This window comes from Rattus rattus, chromosome 6 (genome assembly GCF_011064425.1).
Source record: "Rattus rattus isolate New Zealand chromosome 6, Rrattus_CSIRO_v1, whole genome shotgun sequence".
Taxonomy (NCBI): Eukaryota; Metazoa; Chordata; class Mammalia; order Rodentia; family Muridae; genus Rattus; species Rattus rattus.
The window spans coordinates 58,939,140-58,955,188 of NC_046159.1; the positions used below are offsets into that span (position 1 = coordinate 58,939,140).

The window sequence follows — 16,049 nt, forward strand, 5'->3', positions numbered from 1 at the left end:
GCAACCTCAAATATAGTAGCTTGATATGCCTAGCCTATCATACCTCAGTGCCAAGTACCCAGAAGGCATGTACCTGTCACGAACCAGAGTGAGGACTAGAAAGACACAGTGACAGAGAGGTTCCTGTTTAAATCTCTTTGTTCTGAACTGAATTGGCATCCAGCTGCCCAGACTTTACAAGACCTGGCTAATGGATCTTGGAATTGATCCACATGGTGTAATTCATTTTAAGCCTTGGGCACTTTTCCTACACTGTATTAACTTGGATTCCCCGCTTTTCTGATTCTGTTCTTGGTGTTACTGTTGCTTCCTCCTGTTTACTCCAGATCAACCCCCGAGAGGATGTTGTTCACTGTGGCCAAGTCTGCCGCTTCAACAAATTGAAATGCGTGTCCTAAAAGGCACCTGAATGGCCCTCAGAGCCAACTCATTGGTCAGAAGAGGAAACTTCCTTCATTAGGACAGTGGGTTGTTTGACAAGAATATGCCAAGCCCCACCCTCTTCCCAGGGAAAGGCATTGCCACTGTCCTTGTCCCTGCCCAGCCCTGCTGTCTGAGGCTTGAGATGGAGGTGCTCAGCTGGTCTGCAGCGAGCTCAGACCTCCTGGGTTAGATTGCACGCACCCCATCATCTGGACACTGCCATACAGTGTTCGTCTTATTTGAAGTCCTTCTATTCACTGAGATCAACGTGGCTTGGCTTCCCACTGTGCCCATGAAAGGAACAAACACACACAGGTATCTGTAAATATATCATTTCTGTGTTATTACTGGATCTCATAAGTAGATGGGATGTTGGGAAGAATTTAGTTTGGCTTCTGAGTGGCAACCAAAGGTTTGTTTCTTTGAAAAGACGAAGTCAGCTGATGGGCCATCTTAAAGGTGGATCCCTCCACAGATAGAGATCCCCAGGATCCCCAGGATCCCCACCTTTGCACAGGCTCCAGTGCTCACCTCTTCTGGAAATGGAAAAATGTAGAGAAACAGCATTTAAACATGTGTTTCAATCTAGCAAACCAGTATTTTGAAGGGGTCTTGACTGCAGGGGTGGGGACAGAGCTTATAATTTCATAGCACCCAAGATTTTAGCTGTAACTTCATTGAGGTAATAGTAATAATAATAATTATTATTATTATAATAATTTCACTAGCATAAAACCGACAGCTCTGGAAGTGTTGGTCTGGGGATGTCATGTGGTTTGGTACTGCTGCCTCTCTAGACAATCATAAGTGCTGACTTTCTGGGCAAATGGGCAGTAAATGCTAACACCTTCTTTACCTCCCACTACTCTGATAAATGTCTCTTGTTTTCCACTGGTTCTGTCTACTTTGACGCAAATTCAGTGACGTCACCTTGGTCTGTAACACCTCACTGCTGTCCCCAGTCTGTTCAGCACTCCGCCTTCTCTTCCCTGGAACGCTCTACGTCCGACCCTGGCAGCATTCCTTACCACCTCCTGAGGATACCGTTTGAAAGGTGCCCTGGAAGAGTGTGTGTGTGTGTGTGTGTGTGTGTGTGTGTGTGTGTGTGTGTGTGTGTGTGTGTGTGTGTGTGTGTGTGTGTGTGTGTGTGTGTGTGTGTGTGTGTGTGTCTGTGTGTGTCTATATTTGTGTCTGTGTGTGTGTGTCTGTGTGTCTCTGTGTGTCTGTGTCTGTGTGTGTGTCTATGTGTGTGTGTGTCTGTGTGTGTCTGTGTCTGTGTGTGTGTCTGTGTGTGTCTGTGTGTCTCTGTGTGTCTGTGTCTGTGTGTGTGTCTGTGTCTGTGTCTGTGTGTGTATGTGTGTGTCTGTGTCTGTGTGTGTGTGTGTGTCTGTGTTTGTGTGTCTGTGTCTCTCTCTCTCTGTGTGTCTCTGTGTGTCTGTCTCTGTGTGTCTCTGTGTGTATGTCTGTGTTTGTGTGTGTGTGTATGTGTGTGTGTGTGTGTGTGTGTGTGTGTTGTTTTAACATGGAGCACTTATGTGTTAAAAGACAGGATTCCTGCGGTCCCTTTGACACCCAGGAACCCTGCCTGACCCCATTTGTGATTTTCCACTCAGCCATTTTCCCACTGTACTATGCCCCACAGAGGCAGAGCTTTGCCCACTTCTGTCTTCCTCGTGTCTCTGAAGATCCGCACACACAGTAGAAATTCAATTCCTGAAGTAAACTGAACTAAGTTTTCACGTATGCGTAATCCACACAGCACGCCCCACCCCACCTCCGACAGTGTGGCATGCAGCTGCCTCCAGAATTTGTTTGGCTTCGGCGGTACTCACTTGGCTTTGTGGCCACCTCCCCCTCATACAGGGGGATGTGCTTGCACAGCTGCTCAATCGGGGAGCCAAACAGGAACCAGTCCACCTTTGTGATCAGAGACTTTAGGGGGTTGTACTTGACCCAGGTATACTCTGTGGAGGCCATGGCATTCATTGTCTAAATGATATCACAGAGAAGAACAGCGTTGAAGAAACGGGTAAGCATCTTGGGCCTTACTTTAAATTGTAAACGGCTTTCTCTGTTCAGTGGTTGAGTAAAGGGTATTTGGGGGTCTCAAGCCATTGTCTCCCCTGACCGCTGTGTCTGGGACAAAAACTCATTTTTATCTGCAGTCTATTACTGCAATGAAACCTGCAGAAGGTAAATCCACTGATAAAGATGGGGTTGTGTAGACAGGACCAGGACTAGGAGTCTAGCCTCAGTGTATCATGTGGAGATTCTCACTCTTTGGTATAATTTGTCTGTGTCATTAGTTCATCATTGGATATCATAAATGTTCTCAATTTGTTTTCAACTGAATGCTGTATCTAAGATCTCATTTCTGAGAAGAAAGCCCCTCTCCAAGACAATCCACGTAAGTTCTTATAAGTCCACGTAGTCAGGGCTCTGTGATGAATGCTGTACTGAGATGAGCTTGCATGCCTCCCTCTCCCAAACGTGAGAACATGGTGGAAAGTTGAGCATCATATGTATGCATGGACGTCTATAGTATGGTCTACCTCATTCTCATGAGACAGAAGCATGAACTCTTTCAGTTTGCAGAGTTTGCAGAGGAACCCCAAATTACCTGCTTCTCATAGAGGAAACGTTGGAGTTTGTCCAGAGCAGGGATGGCTTTGTGGTCCATCTTGATGATGTAGCAGGCTCTCCGGGAGAGCACCCGGGATGCAATGTAACCCTGGGGGTGGGGGAGCACAGTTACTGACTCCACGGTTTCTGGAGTTCCCATTTGGTGGGGCTTAGAAGAAAGGACTAAGTATCTGCTGTGAGTTAATTCCATTGTCTATCAGTCTGGAATTCTGTCTACTCTTCTCTACTTGTCACTTGTACCCCTGTGAGAGTTGGCATATGCTCTCTGTGTTCTGGAACCAAGGCTTAAAGAGTGAGAGGAGTAGCTCTCTGCCTCTTCCCTTTGAACTTTATCTAGCCTGCTCCTCAATTTTGACTAAGTACAATGTCGTTCAATATCATAATGACTCCAGTTGTGGCTACTTAAATTCAGATTCAGTGAAATTTACAATTCATTTCAGGGCACATTTTGAGTACACAGTAGCCACAATGCCTAGAGGCTTCTCTTCCAGGAAATTTGAACATAGATCATCTCTGCCTGGCTTGAAGTTCTAGAAGTCTCCTAGGCAGGTTTAAATCCACCCTCATGCCTTTCCTGTTCCCCTCTTTTCTTCCTCAAACTCTATCCACACTCTGGGGTGGGGTGGTGAGGACGCTGCAGTGGAAACGCACAGGTGTGGGGGAGTTTGACATGAGGAAGGATCACAGGCTACCATGACATTTTGACCTTTGTGTATTTGAATATGCTTCAAATATACAAAAACCATTCATGTTCCTACTCTCGATTCTCAAAAGTCTGAGTACCTAAAATTTAACACTAGATCAAGGCATGGAGGCCAGTGATGGAGGAGAGAGTTCAACAAAGTCTCCACACTCGATCTTTTAAAAGCCCCTTTGGGGATTTCCATGAAACCTATTTAAAGATAATTTTGGTTGTTGAAGACTTCAAAGAGTCTGTGCTTTAAAAGGTGGTGTGAAAACCCAGCACCACCAGGAAGAAAGCATGTGGGGAGAGAAAAAAGGAGGAAAATAACTTAAGCGTATGTCTGGGCTGGCTATCTCCAGAGAAGGCATCCCATAATAGACATGAGTCTATTATGATACAATCATGATAGACATTGGTCTATTATTAGAGGAAGACATTAGTAAATTAATCCAAATTGGTAAATGGATGAGGACAGTAAGCTTTCAGAGCAAGTTTCGAAGACTTATTGTTAGCCCCATAACGGGCACTGGGAAGGCCTTCACGTGCAATGGTGTCTGTACCACATTAGGAATTTAAGTGTGTGCATGGGTTTCTGCTCATTTGAGGTGGCTCATCGTCTGTGTGGTTGTAGCAGAAGTTCTCATTTAGTCATCCAATTGGCACTTCCCAGTTCTGGGCATCGCTTTGAGCGGTCTTCCTGTTCATGTCTGGGCCAGTGTGGGACATCATCGCTGTCCAGTAAATGTATCTCTTTCCTTAGAAATGGTTTTATTTGCTTGCTTAATTATTTAAAGGGAAAGGAAGAAGTGGAAAAAATTAAAGATGTAAAGATAGATCATGTAATTTAAATATATACTATGTAGCTGACCCCTGACCTTTACAAAAAAAATCCTAATATAAAGGTCCCCTCTCTGCTTACATGCTTATAGTCAAAAATGGTGGTGGAAGAGCATGAGCCCGAGTGGATGTTGATGGTGGCTGTGTTCTCCTGGTTGTCAATGGTCACGGTCTCCTGGACATTGCCGCCATTGTTGCCTGGGACGAAGATGTTAAAAACCTAGAATTGACAACAAAGCCAAATTAAGTTTTCCATAAGCAGTGTGCATTTGAAAAGCGGCTCTTTCACCGAGGTAAAACCTCTGACTTCAGTGGAAAGTTCACTGGAAGCCCATGCAAAGCTCGCTCAGGTTGAGGTAGCACCCGAAGCTCCTCTCACTGGGAGAGCTGGAACAACGTCATTGGAAGGGAAATGGGACTCGCCACCTTAACAGATGGCCTGTGGCCAGTACGTTGTGCTGCTCTGGGAAGGTGTTGCAGGTGGAGACAAACAAAAACCACTTCGTTCTTTCCATTGTTGGGACTCCGTCTCAAAGACACGTGGACCCACGGTCCTTGGGATGGCCCGGTCTCGAATAGCTCTTGCCTTCCCCCATAGCTCTAAGACGATAACTCACCTCCTTAGCCTGCGACTGTATTCCAAGGATGGACAGCACCACCAGAAAAGCCACCTAGAAAACAGATCGAATCTCTGAGGGGTAGCCATTCATTGAGAGGATCAGCAGGGGACAGAAGGCACCTAGGCACAATGGCCAGCCATCACAGGTAGCTAGCAGTCTATTTTTCTACTTTGAAAGGTAGAAAATATACTAGGTCACTCGGTAGGCACTTGTTGAGCGCGTGCGATCTGTTAGTCACACGGTTCTCCTTGACTACCAATTTCCCAGCTCTTCGGCCTAATAGTGTCTAGATGCTGGAGAAACTTGGGTGGGAGAGCAGGGAGGGACTCATGAGTGGGGGGACCTGGTGTGAGTTACACTAGCTCTCCACTAGCTGATAAGTTACGTCCTCTGATCTAAGGGGGAAGCCCACGTTTCTTGTCACTGAGGGAATGAACCCTTTAAAATGAATCCGTGAGTGACATGAGCACAGTGGGTTTTTTAAGCACAGCTATGGAAGGAGGACACTGGGAGCACAGTTAACCCTTGAAATCAAGGACTGTATCTGTCTGGTGCCATAGCCTGAACCTCAGTAGTTCTAGGCACACAGCAGGGATCTATATAGACACAGCTCTGATGCTGGGCCAAGGTTGTTTCCAAGTCTGACCCAACACCAGCAGCAGCTGTTGTCTTCTCTCTTCTGGTTGCTGCAGTGAAGTCTACTGTCAGTTTCAGACACTGGTGGGTGGAAGATGTGTGGAGGGGTAGAAGCTTCCAAGAACTGCCTGTGGGGCCATTCTACCCTCCTTTCCATGTTTCCTCCCATTTATCTTCTGGTACCCCACGGTGGAGACTCTAAGAACAATCTACACACAGACATCCTGCAGGCCACTACACGGGGCTCTCTGCACCCCACCTCAGGCCAGTGTGGAGCCTCAGATGCCCCTGTCTATTCTATTGACTGGGTGTAGACTAGAAGTTTTGACAAGGGAATCAACTAGCCAGCTCAGTGAGTGCCTAGAGAAAGCACGGGGAGTATCCTCTGCCCCCGACTCCCCCCACCCATATCAAGGCCGATAGATCTTGGCTATAAGTTTGTACTTTAGGCTTAAATCTCCCCCTGGAAAACTGAGAGGCCCTGGGAGAGGACACTGTTCAGCTGAACATCTTCGTCACTTTAGGGCTGACACTTAGCTTGCTTCGTTCTCTCTAGAAGCTGAGTGAAAATGAAAGGCAGAGGCAGGGGGAGAGCTCCCATCCTGTATCCGGGCAGAACTACTGGAATCCAGTGGGGAGGGTGCGTCATTAAAGGGTTTGTTTTTCCTGAATAAAGAACTTAGAGGTGAGAACACTCTGGTTGTTTTAAGTCTGCCTCACTACTGCTGTGTACAGGGCCCAAGAGAGAGAAGCCACACCCTGAATCCCAAGTTTACAGGTCTGGAGAATCCAGTCCCCTCTGCCTCAGTGTCCACAACTTTCCATCGAGGACAACAGTCCCTGGTATACACGATCGGCACAGCAATCAGAGGTAGCCATCCATGAGAAAAACTTAGGCTCAGCATGGTTTGGGGCTATCATTCTTATTATAGACGTTGTTTTGAAAGTACTGCTTCTCTTTCATGACAAATAGGGTGGCTCTCAAAGGCCTAAACTCCTCACAAAGTGATGAGAAGGGATTATTAAAAACAAAAACCTTCCAAATAAAATCTCTATGTATTTCCTTTTTTCCCTTTGTCCATTTTGAGTAAACCTAAGACATTTAGACAGCAGACACATACATATTCAACGTTCCCACCCCAAACACTGTTAACTCGATCACAGCAGCATAGACGTGCAGGGTTTGTTTGAGACCCTTGAAATCTGAAGCATGGTGGGGACAAGCAGTAGCAAGAGCACAGAGCAGACAAAGCACACTCACCAGGGATTTCATTTTGCCCGAGGAGAGGGAGCTGGAGCAGGCGCTGATGCCCGGGCAGTGTCCAGCCTTTATATTGGCGTTAAGACGTGGAAATCTCTTTCCCAAGTGATCATGTCGGAAGAGATTTAATCCATTTCTAGACACACCTTAGCAAACTCCCTTATCGGGCCCGAGACCTAATCACATCCTAGGTATCGGTAAGTCTGTTAGTCTGTACTGAAAACTCCCCATTGGTCACTCTGCAAACACTCCCTGCTTATCTGTTCGGTTTGCACAGGTTGAGGTCCGCCCTGTAATGATTCTCCACTCGTTCTTCACCCACAGACACTGAAGGCACATTCTAGCTCCTTCACCCAAACGTAAAGTCCTCAAGACTCCTGGGCCCCACTCGGGGTCTCTTCAACACGACACAGCTTATTAAATTTGTCTGCCTTGACATTAGACATGGAAAGGAGAGGTGAGGATAGTGGCTGGGCGCTTTGCTTGGAATATGAACAGCCCCATGCCTGCCTTCCCTTCCCTTAGAGTCAGCGGCCACCTGCAGATTCATGAGGAACAAGACATGGGAGTCCAACCAGCCATAACCAAATGTTTCAACTGGGCCTTGTCCAGTGCACCAGGGACACAGGGTGACACACTTCCACTTGCCTCGAGAATGTCTCAGATTTTAAAAAGATTGAGAGGAAAGCAGAGCTCGGGTGATTTTTTTTTTCATGCCACTGTTAGCATCGTGAAGGGATGATGACTGTAATAAGGCAAATGGAGGCCTTGTTTTTTAACACAAACAAGCAAGATATTGTGAGATATTGAGCAAGGAACTAACACAAACAAGCAAGATTTTAAAGAAGAAAGTCTTTAGATGGGCATTCAAAGGTGGCCTGGTTCCATAGAACTCTGCTACCGTGGCTGCTCAGCTGAGGTGGCACAGGCCATGTCTTTACTAAGTGTTTCTGAGGTCCCTGCACCAGGAAGGACTACGGTCTTGTAGAACATCTGCTAATGCTCTCCCATCCCTGGCTCTAGCAACACAAGGAGGCAAGAAGGCCAGGACTCTAGACAGGATTGCTTTCAGATGTGTGTGCAACTGTCTGCCTCATTTTACCCATTCCCAGGAGCTCCAAGTCCATAGGCCTAGTGATGAGACTATTAGCATTACGGAACGGAACATGTTCCAGCACCTTCTAAACACAGTGCATATATTACCTCAGTTCTCTTTATGGTCTGCTTTCATTTTCTAGTCAGGAATATCGCTTCGGGGAAGCTAAAGGAACTCCTTGGGACCACACAATTTCCAAAGGCAGGAGCTGAGGCTTGAGCCCAGCCTGATGCCGTCTACTCAGACTGCTGTGGGACAAGCAGGACTTCTCGCCTTGCTGAGCTGGAGGGTTCTGAATGCAGATTGTTCCCAGTTTAAAGATAGCCTTGGAACTTAATCCCAGCACTTGGGAGGCAGAGGCAGGCAGATCTCTGTGAGTTCAGGGATAGCTGGGTCCAGAAAATGAGTTCCAGGACATCCAGGACTGTTAACAGAGAAACCCTGTCCCAAAACATAGACACGTGCACACGTGCACACATACATACTCACAGGCAGGCATACACACACACACACACACACACACACACAGAGAGAGAGAGAGAGAGAGAGAGAGAGAGAGAGAGAGAGAGAGAGAGAGAGAGAGAGAGATATGCACGCACGCACGCATGCACACAAGATAGCCTTGGAAATTTCGAGGCTTTACCACAACTCAATGAAAAGGTCATTAGGAAAATGTGAAGCGAGCTGTATTGCCCTCGCTGCCTAGCCTCATGGCTGCAGAGGGGCCTGTGCTGAGCACGCCCATGCCTCTGTCTGCCGCAGTGGACCTATGAGGCAGGGTGGGTGAGTGAACCTCCAAAGCTCTCACAGAGCTGTTTCAACTCCCACAAGCACTGTTCCTTATAATTTTTGCTTTAGTATTGCTTTAAAGAGTGTTTCCAGTGTCCTTAAAGCATTTTCCTATATTTTCTTAAAAGCCTGCTTTTCGAATTTAAGCTTACTACTACTTCTGAATGTAGTGTGAGGTTCCAGTACGGTTTTCCCCACTTAGACATCTAGCAGTTCCAACATCTGCTAGTGAAGCTGTTTGGCTTCTAAGGCCACTCAGTGCCCGTGGACATAACCTCCTGCTTGTTGTCACGCTGCTTCCCTGGTTCATTTATGCTATCCAGTGACAAAGACCCCAGATGCACAGATGGGTCTTACACGCACTGGTCAGATCCCCCAGCGACGCTGCTTCTAAATGTTCCTGTCTGTTCCTCCGGCGCCACCTTGCTTTCCTTTTTGCTGATGTCTACCTTGGGTCTTACAGGATTTCTGTTGTTCTTTGGCTGATGGCTTAAACTGAATGTTGCTCCCTTACAGAGAGTCTCTTCTGCTCTTTCTAATGGAAGCATGAAGGAATAATGTGTTTTATTTGCATCTTATAATTATTGTATCTTTTTAAAAGTTTCCTAATACCTGGTGTGTTTTTTTCTCTTTAACCCAGTTATTAAGGTATTTTTCAACTTCCGGAAGTTTTTATTCCCTCCTTCCCTCCTTCCTTCCCTCCCTCCTTCCTCCCTCCTTCCTCCCTCCCTCCTTCCTCCTTCCCTCCTCCCTCCTTCCCTCCTTCCCTCCTCCCCCTCCTTCCCCCTTCCTTCTTCCTTCCTTCCTCCTTCCCTCTTCCCTTCTTCCTCTTCCTCCCTCCTTCCCCTCTTCCCCTCCTCCCTCCTCCTTCCTCCTCCTTCCTTCCTCCTCCTTCCTCCCTCCTTCCTCCCTCCCTCCTTCCTCCCTCCTTCCCCTCCTTCCTCCTTCCTCCCTCCTTCCCCTCCCTCCTTCCTCCTCCTTCCTCCTCCTCCTTCCCCCTCCTTCCCCTCCTTCCCTCCTTCCCTCCTTCCCCCTCCTTCCCCTCCTTCCCTCCTTCCCCTTCCCCTCCTCCCTCTTCCCTCTTCCCCCCTCTTCCCTCCCAAGCAGCTCTTCTTATGCATATATTTCCCCTTAAAATTTTCTTCCGGTCTTCAGCACACTCACTTGAAGTCATCCTTGATTCCTCTGCTGTTTTTCCTCTGTAAAGCCTCTCCTCTGACCCATTCCTTCACAACTACACACACCCTGCTGCTGTGACCTAGAAAGAACCTTAACACCAGCTTCAGTAAGGGACAAGTGATCTTAGCCATTGTGACAGTGTTAAGGTGGAATCTGAGTCATCCTGATGTGCTTTTCTCTGCGGACTGAAGATGTTGAACGTTTTCTAGGTGTCTCTCAGCCATTTGAATCTCCTCTGTTGAGAATTCTCTGCTAAGATCTGGGCCCCGTTTTTGATTGGACTATTTGGTTCATTGGTGTCTAGTTTCTTTACATAGTTTGGATGTTAGCCCTCTGTCAGTGTGAAGTTGGTGAAAATCTTTTCCCCTTCTGTGTGCTGAAACTGCAGTTGGAATATAATATATGAGAGGGAAAAATAAAAAATAAAAACAAACAAATAAATAGGAAGAAAATTCCTAAATCTGCATGCCTGGCACGTGAGCCTGTGTTTTGAATTTATGTGATGTCCAGTGCAGATGGTTTTTGTGGTGGGCAGTTCTCCTCCAGTCCATGACCTGTGTGTTTCAGCTTCCTTCCTGTACGGCTTCCCTGCCCTCAGTTTGTGGCCCTGTGGTCATCCTAGCACCATCCATGTGGCAGAAGTACGGAACAGTGGTGGGAAGAAAACACACCTGCTCTTAACGTCTTTACACTGAGGCTCATATCCCCAGGCATTTGTAATAGCAGCAGAAAACCGAATATCACAGAAGGGAATATTCTAAATAAGGAAAAGAGGAAGAGCCTGTAGGGGCAGAAGGAAGTTCATCCACTGAGACGAGAGGCCACAAAAGCATCGCACATGCTTGGATGCCTCTCCCTGAACGTCGTAGATACCTAATCTCCTTTTGCTGTGTTCCCTCCTCCCATGCTCCATTCACTACATGTCTTTCCTCCCCTTCTCTCCGCCCTGCACTCATTCCTTCTCTTTCTTCTGTCCTTAACTATCTGTCTAATGATAATAACGGGATAAACAGTCTGAGGCCCAAAGCCAGTGATCTCCGCTCGCTGAGGGAGTCACCGTCTACCAGAAAATATAAACAACTTTAAAAAACAGTAAATGTGAATGTGTGGGAATTAGAAATACACAAGAATCCAAAATAAAGACTGTCATGGCCGGATGTACAAACAAGACAGATCACATTCATAGTGTCTATTGTTTTCTATGAGGATAGTAACTCGCTTCCTGTGGTGGCTTTCAAGTCTCTCAGATGTACCACAGACACTCTGCTTTTTCCAGAGCCCCACATTTAGACCATAACACGCGTGGCCCTGGCTTCTGCTCTGCCTATGTTCTCCTTCAACAAGGGGAGTCAGTTACCAATCTAGTCTATAAGGTTGGCCATATGGGCTGTCGAAGATCACTCATCTTCAAAAGTCAGATGTCAATGCAACATATATTTAATGCATATAACATAACAGGCAAGGGATAACATCTTCAACTCCCAAAGGTGTTTTACAAATCCACAGGAAGTTACTGGCCGCTGACCTTTCATGAACCAGCAAACCAACAGAGAGGATGAACGATGACTGGGAAAAGCTGAGATTCTGAGGCTCCCGACAGAGTAAGCTCAAAGCAGAGGCCACCTAAAGTCATTACATTTACCATAGATAAAGTAACCTCAGGAATAGTTAGAGAACTGGGGATTCAGGCAGAACTATCAAGTTAAAGTAAAACAAAGATATCAGGGGAAATCTCCAAACATATTCATTTTAAAAATCACTTTTTTAAGTTAAAGAGGAAACCATGCAGAAATCAGAGAATATTTTTAATTAAATAGACATAAAAATACACTACAAAACTTGTAAGGTTCAGTTTCAGTAGTGCTTTAGAGAAAAATATATAAAATGTTTATGCTAGGATGTACGCCTTAGGAACTTTGAAAACAGTGGTCAGAGAAACGTCTCAGTAGCCCCGGCTGCTCTCCCAGCACCCACACAGCGGCTCACAACTGTCTATGGCCCCAGTGCCGGGGATCCAGAGCCCTCTTCTGACATGCATGGGACCGGGCACCCATACATACACCCAGCTAAGATGACCATACACATAAAAAAGTCAACTTTAAAAAGAAAGTTGAAAATAAATATCATAGTTACACCAAAATAACCTCAAGCAGAAAGGAAAGGGAAAATGACGAAGGCAAGAGCAGAAGCCAGCGGGGCTGAAAATGGAGGGTGAGGGTGAAGAGTGAGAATCCCCAGGGACCTGTGAGCGAGGCTCAGCCCTGCACCCAGACTGCCCAAGAGAAGAAGGAGGAAGGGAATTAACTCTCCCCACCAGGGATGAAAGGGGGGACATTGCTGCACCCCTAGACCCACTGATGTGTGGTAGAAGAAATTTAACATCTCTGCACCCACAAACCCAATCACTCACAGGAAAAGCCAAAGTTTGCCAATGACCAGCTTTGGCATTCATGTGGTGGGTAAACTGAGGCAGGAAGTCACTGGGGGTCAGTGTTTAAAGCTGCTGACAGGGCTGGACCCAGACACTTGTGGGGGATGCTGCCTGTGGCAGCCGGCGATTAGAGAAGTTACTCAGCTGACTTTTCTCTGAGGGAAAGCTTAACAAATAGGGCGGGCACTCCCTGTGGCCAGTAGAAAAACTATGAACTCTTTTAAGTCCTTGGAGTGGGCAAGAAAAAGAAGGAAAAGAAAGAAAATTCACACACACACACACGCACGCACGCACGCACGCACGCACGCACGCACGCACGCACGCACTGAGTGGATGATGAAAGTTCGCAAACACAAACACATACATACACACACACACACACACACACACACACACACAGATTGAGTGGATGAAACAAAAGGCAGAGTCCAGTAAGTTCATACATACAAATATATACATACATGCATACATACATACATACAGAATTACAGACATACACACATTGACACATACACTGTTTAGAGCAAAGCTCCAGCAAGCAGTCTCCAAACATTACATCCATATGCATACATACATACATACATACATACATACATACATACATACATATACAATTGTTGGATGGAGCCAGCTCCAACACACACCCAGACAAACTTTATACATACACACACACACACACACACACACACACACACACACACACACACACAGAGTTGATGGACAGAAGGAACAAGGTTTCAGCCCTTACTCTTTAATTCTTCTTTTATTGGATATTTTATGTATTTACAGTTCAAACGTTATCCCTTTCCCCTCTCTCCCCTTCTCCCCTTCTCCCCCCCCTTCTATGAGGATGCTCCCCCTCTCTCCTACCCACTCCCATCTCAACACCCTGGCATTACCCTACACGGGGAAATGAGCCTTCAGAGGACCAAGGGCTTCTCCTCCTATTTTTTAATTCTTTATATTTCCTTCCATAGCTTATGTATCCCAGCAAAATCTTTCAAGCAGTGTAAAATTACAATAGCAATGAGATTACATTTTAGGTTTTATTCTAGTGAATGATTGTAAAAAGAAACTGTGCTCCCCAATACCTTCACAAGAAATAACATTACATACAGTACAGGTAAAGAAAAATTATTCCCCAAAACCCCACCCTACTCATAACTAAGCAACTTGTTATAGATTAACAAAGTATAAGTCAGCAAGGTAGTTTTCTTGGCCAGTTTCTCTTACTGACGGGCAAAAATTTGTGGTTACAAAAAAGCAATTATTGGGATTGGGGATTTAGCTCAGTGGTAGAGCGCTTGCCTAGCAAGCGCAAGGCCCTGGGTTTGGTCCCCAGCTCCCCCCAAAAAAAAAAGAAAAGAAAAGCAATTATTTTATTGTTTTCCTTTAAGAGTAATTTTGTAAGAATCTTACAAGAATCATAAATCTAAACTTCTATATACAAATCAGTCATATCTACCTTAGATCCTCAGAACGCTTATCTACCTATCAGCAATCCTTATTAAATCATATCAGGAAGCTGAGGGCAAAAATGGGTATGAGAAATCACTCCTCACCAGGCCAGCCTCAGTCATGTCAGCCAGCGCTGCCATTGTTCTTGTCCCCTGACCATAAAGGGTCCCTAGTTCAACTGGTAAGAGAGTGCCGTTCTCAGAGCCAGTAGTGAAATCATCTCAACCTAGCTTCACTAACGATTTTATTTTTCCAAATGTTTCCTAAGGGTGGTGGTCATTGCTGACGATCCCCGTCTCTAAGTTCTTTCCTAGGGTGGCGATTGAATCATGAATCTGCTCCAGCAGCAATGCCTGAAAGAGGTCAGGCATTATTACTGTGAGTGACAGAGATATTGCCCAGTGAAGCCCCCTTAGAGTTTTCATAGGATTCTTAGATAAGAGGAGTGAGGGCAGCAAGCAGAGCAGAACTCCACAACAGCATGAGGTCCTCAGGACACATGGTCCTCAGGCCATACCATACCGAGGCTCACCCATATGGCTGTGGTAACCAGTGGGCCACACTCCGTAAGTTCTAAAGTCATTGGTCATTCCTCCTGCTGGGCCTTCAGGAAAAGTTCCCACAAAAATAAATAAATAAATAAAAAATAAATAAATAAATAAATAAATAAATAAATAAATAAATATCAAGCTAAGCCAAGAAGAAATAATGTTAGTGAGTCAAATAATTTTTTTCTTTTTAAATTGAATTCGTAGCTAAAAAAAAACCTTGCCAAAGAAACTCCAGGCTCAGATGGCTTCCACACAAATTCTATCATACACACACAAAAGAAATAATATCAATTCTGTGTAAATTCTTCTGCAAAAATGAGAAAGGAGAGAACAAGTTTCAAGTCACTGCTGAGTATGGTGTCATGCTTATAGCAAAATAGACAAGAGATCCTAGAAAAGAAAAGAAAACCATCAGACCAATAACCCACCTGAGTACAGGCAGAAAGACTTCACAAGTGATTGGAAAACAATACACTGTAGCCGAGTGAAGCTATTTTCTGGGATGTAAGATCTGTTTAACAATTGAAAAGCAGCCAATACACCCAAGCCAGGAGAGACAAAAAGGAAACCGTATACTATGATTCTCACGGATACAGACAACAATCTGCAAAATTTAACACATAATGTCAGCTCTTGCAAAACCAGAGACGAGAAGGGGTTTCCCCATCCTGATCAAGGCACCTGTAAAGAGGCCCTGGATTACAACCTGTTTTAAAATGTACAAATTATAATTAACTTGATAATTAATTATAATTAATTTAATAACTTCAATAAACTTAAAAGGCTTTGCTTTTTCAAAGATGGTGATGAGATTATGAAGATAAAAGCCAGACTGGAAGAAAAATGTGTTAACGCATATCTGATAAAGAGCTGATATCTAAAATATGTGAAGAAATCACAAACTTAAAGGATTTGAAAATTACTTACAAAAAATCCTCATAGATGTGAGGTACACACATGGTGAGGGTTCACTGGGAATTTGTGAAATGCAAATTAAAAACCATGATGTGTGTGAGGGTAATCATGGTTGTCAACTTGATGGAATTTAAAATCACCACCGAAGTAAATCTCAAGGGCATACTGAGGACTGCGGCTATCCAGATTAGGTTACTTAAAGTGTGAAGACAGTGGATGTGGGCAGTGCCATCTCCTGGGACAAGTCCCAGACTGAGGACAGAAGAGGGAGTGAGGAAACCAAGGGCATTTATCCCTCTGCGTCCTCACAGTGGATGCAGCAAAACCAGCTACCTGGCTCCTGCTGGGATGCTCTCTCTCATGGTAAACTGTATCCCCTGGACCACAGTTCAAAAGGAGCCCCTCCTTCTCTAAGTCGCTCTTGTCGTACTGATGAGACAGTAACTAATGCTAACTAATAAATATGACACCAGCTCACAGCTGCCCGGGTGAAAAAAGAAACAATCAAGCAAATGTTTTAACCAC

The 16,049-nt window shown here is 45.4% G+C and overlaps 1 protein-coding gene across 1 annotated transcript; it reads right to left on the minus strand.

The window, feature by feature from the left end:
* Positions 1 to 741: 741 nt before the first annotated feature.
* Gkn2 (gastrokine 2) lies at positions 742 to 14,198 on the minus strand. The gene is made up of 6 exons (XM_032907227.1): positions 14,163 to 14,198; positions 5,206 to 5,259; positions 4,671 to 4,808; positions 3,044 to 3,154; positions 2,256 to 2,412; positions 742 to 959 (listed from the first exon to the last, which is right to left on the minus strand). The coding sequence occupies exons 1-6, from the start codon at positions 14,196 to 14,198 to the stop codon at positions 877 to 879; spliced, it is 579 nt and encodes a 192-aa protein (XP_032763118.1). The 3' UTR covers positions 742 to 876.
* Positions 14,199 to 16,049: the final 1,851 nt, after the last annotated feature.